The following is a 6905-nucleotide window of genomic DNA, read 5'->3' on the forward strand; positions in this document are numbered from 1 at the left end:
CATCCTAATTTTACTATGCCTTGTGGATTTGGACGATACGTTTGAAATGGACTATTCTCACTAATCAATCTCACTAATAAGTCATATTACGTGGCTGGTTTATTTATTTGAAATTTTTAATAGCAATGAACAGATAATATGAATTATAAATTTTTAAATAATGAAACAACTTTAATGAACTTTAATTATTATAATTAAAATACTTGATAGTTTTATTCCACTTTTATTCATAATTTATTAAAAAAATTATAAATAAAAGTGGAACAAAACTATAAAGTATTTTTATTATTATAATTAAAATGCAGTTCCACCAAGAAATGTCAATAGAAAAACTCACCATAATGAACTTGATTTTTCTGACATTTAAAAAATATTACAAGTTTATCTATGGATTAAGAAGTTTGACAAATTTGACGTTTCGTGCTTTGTATCGGTCGTTTTTCAAAACTTGTAAACATTCTAAATTCGAAGTGATTCCACCCTTTCAAAGGTAAAAATTTAATATCATTTCCAAAATATAAAATAATAATAGAGTTTCAGAAACATTCAGTGCTAATCAGAAGAATGAATTATTCAATAAATTCATATTAATATACACATAAGTAAATTAAATGAAAATAAAATTGACTTTGTGTATCACTCAGTACTTAAGTACCTAAGAAAATTGAATAAACACTTACGTAAACCATTTTGTTGACACCACACAATACTTTTCTTCAGTGTTCAGTTTTGTACTCTCTTTTTGTAATCTCTCCAATTTGCAGATACAATAGACCCTGCATTTCTACACCTCTCTCAATCATTTGTTAAAAGAAGTTAAGATTATATGTTTTATGCTTCAAATGCTAGTTCAGGATCCAGGGAAACGATATAATATATTAAAAAAAAAATCAAATATTTAAATACTTTGTCAACTTTGAGGGAATCGAACCTGGGACCTCCGTGCATGGTAGCTTAACGCGCTAACCATCGCACCAAGAGGTCGACAAATCAGAATCGTATTATTTTACTAAAATATAATTATGCATATGCTCTCAACTAGGGTGTTTTATTTAAAGTCTTTTTTTATTTTATCACTTAAAAAAAATGAAATGTCTTTATTTAGTTTAGTATTTTATTAAAAAATATTATTTTTACTTGTAATTTTTGTCCTATTAATTTAATTTAAAACAATATTTGTGTTCCTAGGATTTTCCCAAACGTTTCAATTTTAAAACCTTTTTCAGCTAGTCCTAAATAATCGTGTTAGAAAATATGAAATAAATTATTGTATCAGAGCGGGGTTCGAACCACAGATCTGGAATCCGCGACACTAACATAGACCACAACCCATCTCTTACTTATTTAAATTGTACCTATATCTGAATTGATTGAAATGTGTGTATACTATCATCATCATTCCCTTTCCGCACCTAATGGTGCATAGGACACTGCATTGGTACACCAATCACAGCGTATCTTGATCATTTTTGTTACATTAAGGTAAGATTATCAGTCTTACGCTTCAAATACCAGTCCAGGGACTATGAAATATTCTAGTGTGAAAACACCCTCTTTTAATAAATATTTCATATCAAACATGTCAGGAATCGAACCCGAGACCTCTTGCATGGCAGGCTAACGCGCTGACCATTACACCACAGGGCCGATATACTATACTTATATCTAAATTATTATCTCTAGTTCCATCCTGACAGTACACTGACCGTATATTTTACATAGCAGGCTCATAGTTTTATTGAACCCAAATAAAGCTCTTCCATTGATAAGAACATCCTGCTTTTAAATGATGGAAAAACATACTTAATATATCTAGTGAACAACAGTACATCTACATTATTATAATAATGTGTTGGTTAATGATCTCTTACTTGTTTATTACTCTCATTACAGATTACTACTCCAGTTATGTTTCACTTTAAAAGGGTCCTAAAAATGAAAAGACCAGTTTTAAAAATAATACTATGCGCTGTTATAATTATCACCGTGAAACATTTTTACTGGACAATATCCAACCCGACAGACTATCCGATAATAATCTGGTGGACTTCCAACTTTCCCGGTTTCTCATCCAATGTGCGGAGGTGTAAAAACAATGTGATTTGTGAATTTACAAATTCAAAAGAAAGAAGGCTCGACCAAAATACAGAAGGGTTTTTGTTTTATGGAAGTGATTTTGACTATTTAGAATTACCGTTACCGAGGGATCCGTTAAAACATGTTTGGGGCTTGATCCATGAAGAATCTCCGAGAAACACTCCGATTCTCCAGCACGGACCAGCTTTGCAGTTATTCAACTTCTCGTCCACCATTTCACGTCACAGCGATATTCCCTTAACTCTGTTGTACCTCGGAGGGATGCATGAATTACTCACTCACAAACACTTTATCGAAACTTCGAAAAAAAACTCCCTCTTGAAACAATTTTCTCCGGTTCTATACATCCAAACTGATTGCGATACATCTTCATACAGAGATATATACGTGAAGGAGTTAATGAAGTATATTCCAGTAGATTCTTACGGAAAATGTTTAAATAATAAACAGCTTCCGAAGGAATACGGTGGCGATTATCTCAACAATCTGAATTCCGATGATTTCTTAAATTTTGTAGCTCAATATAAGTTTACAATATCCTTCGAAAACGCAGTGTGCGATGATTATATCACTGAAAAACTATGGAGGCCATTAAAAGTCGGATCTGTTCCTATTTACATGGGATCACCCAGTATTAGAGACTGGCTTCCAAACGATGAATCGGCTGTCATTACAACTAATTTTGACTCCCCCAAGCATCTCGCCGCTTACATAGAATATTTAAATACTCACGATGACAAATACGAAGTTTATCTTCAGCATAAATTAAGTAACAAAATAACTAATTCTAAATTAGTAAAAGCGTTAGATAGACGATCTTCGAGAGTGGATGGATTCACTTTTGATAAGTTTACTGAAGCCTTTGAGTGCTTTGTTTGTGATAAAATACACGAAAGACGGAAAAATAAGGAGTTCAAGTATAGTATCGCTGATCGGAGTCACTACAGTTGCCCTCAGCCAAAGATGCCCTTTAAAATTAATCAGCTGGACAAATGGTGGATTGAACAATGGGCAATACAGAAACATAAAGCTTCTGTACTTAATCGGCTAGTCATGAAAGAAAATAAAGTAAATTTAACGGAAAAAGATTTTTCTAAGGAATCAAATGAATTACTAGACACTTCTAATTTATTATGATTTTAACAAGTGTCTCAGTGACTATTTAATAAAAAAAATCTACATCCCACTGTGCCATCATTACCCTGTAAAAATATAATTCATGATGGTCATGCAGGTAAGTTATACATTCTTACTGTACACAAAAATTGGGCATTAAAAAATACATTCATGAGTTCGATAAAATGTACCATCTTAGTTATTTTTGGCTCAGCTCTTTAGCTAATAATAACAATAATTAGCAATAAATGTTTATCTTTATATACGTAAAGTGACCGCTCATATTAATATTATTAGTTCAAAACTAAACTACAGTCATAATATTATTTGTAGGTTTTTAAGACAATATATTTTTATGAAGAAAATATTTTTTAGTCATGGCTACTGTCCAATTTGTAGAAAATATATTTTTCCCTATTATTTTAATAAAAACACGCAGTTGATTTTATTTATCTTCATTACTACAAATCAAAACAATGTTTTCCAATATTTTGAAATCAAATCAACATGAGTAGGTACTATAGTCCTTAAAATATAGCTTGATTAGAATGATAGTTGTCAGAAAAAGTGATGACATAACTTTGTCTAAGAAGTCATTTATATTGACACACGAAAAATCATTCGTATCTGGAATGTTAATTAGTTTTTTTTAATACAATGCTTGACATATAAACCATCATAATAATATAAAATCAGCTTTAAAACTAAAATAAACCTAATAATTAACGACATTCTTACAAGGTTACATCATTTTGCAAAAATGTTAGAAATGGGACAAATTGATCAATGTAAATCGATCGAATAAAAAAATAATTCATTGGTGGTTGTTCTTGAAAAAAGTATTTGATGTCTTATTTTTAGTAAATAATTGTCTTAAACACACTATAATAGGCTTGTTTTTGCGTTTTTATATCAATTTTCGGAAACACAGTCTCATGTTTGCATGAAAAAACTGATAAAATCGATTTGATCGGTACATGATCAGTTATCAGTAATTTCCCATCACTAGTGACATTCGTTTGGCAGCTGTCATTTTAATCAAGCTATATTTTAAGGACTATAATAATAACCCTCTTATCATAATTCTTGGGGTAATTACTACAACTAGATAACTTCAAAATCAGCATTTTTGAGTCACCCACTAAAAACGCATATTTTTATCTTCCTTCGTGAATGCTATAAATAGGCAAGTCATGATTCATTCAAATCACATTATGATGATTTTAATGCATGACCCAGTTGTAGTAATTATCCCGCGATATTATATTGCCCAATTAAAAATCTGTACATCAGAGGTATAGAATCCTGTCCTAATCCTATGCACCATTTGTTGTTTTTTCAGGAGAAGCCAAAAACAATCATCATAACTGAATTTAATTTATTTTCTTCAAAATGATATGTATGGATTATTATGATTAAGAATTATCTAAATTTGCAATTTAAATACTTTGTACTCCGATAACTGTAATTATAAAAATCAGGTCTAAAACAATTTTAGCAGTTTTATAATACCTAGCACATATTGTGAAACCATCACATTGTTAAAAATGGCACTTAGGATCCTATAGTTTATATAGTTGACCTCTGATGTACAGAAAAAATTTCACCTAAAAATTCGAGTGGACTTAATGGGGAAGTTCAGCCCTGTGGGAAAAAGGATATAAAAAATGTTTTCTTGTGGTAGAAATGAGAGCATTAAATTGTGTGGCAATGTTTCTGGAAAGTATGTGAAAAAATTAATAAAAATGATTTTAATAAATATGAACTACTTTAAATGACGTCACAAGTACTTCTAATCAACCAATGATAGAGAATTGTGAAAGATTTCCAGTTTACGGTACGTCAACGGACTAATCAGCAGAACTGACCGAGAAGAAGCGGAAGAGAACTTGAGACATCACACGCAGAGTGATTTCAAGAGTACAAAACTTGAAAAAAAGCATAACGCTGATAATACGATACATAAAAATTGTAAACAATATTTTTTGGCTTAGTTTAACCCATTGCCGGCCAAGGTCAATTTGTCACTGACACAAAGCCGGCGATTCGCCGGTTTGTCTTTGAAGTGATTATTTTTAAATTAAAACTGAATGACAATAACTTTATTCATAGAAATGACATAAATACGTATATTTCAGTTACTGATTTCATAATAAAATGTAATATCGCTATTTATTTCACATTATTTATTACAAAATATAAATTTAGTCTTAATGTTATTGTAATAAAAAATGTGTCAAAATTAATTAGTGTGTTGTATGAACAAATTATGTTATCTTTATTAGTGGTACAATGGGTTAATAGTCTATGAACAATTTATTTTTTTTTAAACCACTGAACTTCCTCATTGATAAACCTGTTTTTTTTTTAAATTGGTAGTTGTAATTATTGTATTGTATTTTGATGTAAAATATACATTTTGAGTAGGTAACAAAAAAATATTGATATTTCCAGAGAAATAAATATAGCTACTGTGTATAACTGAATTATACATGAAAAGCACTGCGATATATTTTTTTTAAATGCCGTAAATATTTACATAAATAAACCAATTATTGAATGTGCCTTAATTCAGAAAATATATATTACAAAAAAGCAAACAAAAATATTTTCATGGTATTATTTATATCAATATTTTAAAAATAATATTTCATTTGAGGAAAATTAATTTTCACTGTCAATAAAATTATTTACATACTTTTTAATATTTAGGGTTCAGAGCATTTAATGGAAACCAAAAAATATGTTCTTTGAATTTAAATCAATATGTTACCTAAGCTATTTTGTTTACAAAATTGATGGTGTTATGCAAAAAATGTGTCAAGCCACACCAACCTCAAACTGAGATAATTGATGTTTCACATCAGGCGCATTTTTCAAAAATATGATTAATAATTTAATTTGGCTGTTTAATATATAAAAAGTACCTAATAGAACCAAAAAGGTTATGAAATTTATATATTATATTTATTATTTTTTAATATAAAAATTTAACAAAAAAGTTGGATAACACATTTTTACAGGAACACCTTAAAAACCATTACCTTTGTAATAACAATAACACAAAAATGTTTTAAACGATGTTACTTACCAAAAAAATGTAAATCTGTAATTTTTACCTTTTTTCTAAATGTAAAATTATCAATAGAATATATTTTATTGTAATGGTAAACTTTGTGTAAAATGAATAAAATTGAAACAAAAGTTTAATGTTCTAAAAACCAGACGTTAAAAAAACTTTGGGATATGAATCCTCAAATTACAAAAAAGTTAGCTGCCGTTTGTAATAAACAAAACTTGTCGGCAATTCTGGTAAAGAAAGCGCTCATTGTGGAGTTAACACATTTTTACATTATTGTTATCGTGTTAGCCACATCTTAATTGACAATACATTAAGCATATTAAAGCAGTGTCACATTTTTGCATAACACCATCCAATTATGACTATTATCAACATTTGATCATTATTTTTTTACTGTTCGGTTTTCAAAACCACATGTGACATTAAATTAAGAATAGAATCTCTTATTTACCTTATGATATAGTTTACAAAATTGCATCTTTGTAATAATAATGTATGTTTATAAATATTTTTTAATATGAAAATGTACTTGTCATGAATCTCATATATTATGCGAAATCCTATTTATCCCTAAAACATAAATAATATGTTTTTGTCTTATGATGCATTA

The 6905-nt window shown here is 29.1% G+C and overlaps 1 protein-coding gene across 1 annotated transcript; it reads left to right on the top strand.

The window, feature by feature from the left end:
* The first annotated feature begins 387 nt into the window (after window positions 1-387).
* Window positions 388-5015, top strand: FucTB (alpha-(1,3)-fucosyltransferase 10). The gene is made up of 2 exons (XM_088231794.1): window positions 388-490; window positions 1894-5015. Exon 2 carries the CDS (start codon window positions 1909-1911, stop codon window positions 3232-3234), a length of 1326 nt encoding a protein of 441 aa, XP_088087920.1. The 5' UTR covers window positions 388-490; window positions 1894-1908; the 3' UTR covers window positions 3235-5015.
* Window positions 5016-6905: the final 1890 nt, after the last annotated feature.

This window comes from Micrasema longulum, unplaced genomic scaffold (genome assembly GCF_059751315.1).
Source record: "Micrasema longulum isolate JH-2025_06_02 unplaced genomic scaffold, ASM5975131v1 h1tg000919l, whole genome shotgun sequence".
Classification (NCBI taxonomy): domain Eukaryota; kingdom Metazoa; phylum Arthropoda; class Insecta; order Trichoptera; family Brachycentridae; genus Micrasema; species Micrasema longulum.

Excerpts from the sequence above, each read along its gene's own strand:
- FucTB (XM_088231794.1), top strand. The coding sequence starts at position 1,909 with ATGTTTCACTTTAAAAGGGTCCTAAAAATGAAAAGACCAGTTTTAAAA.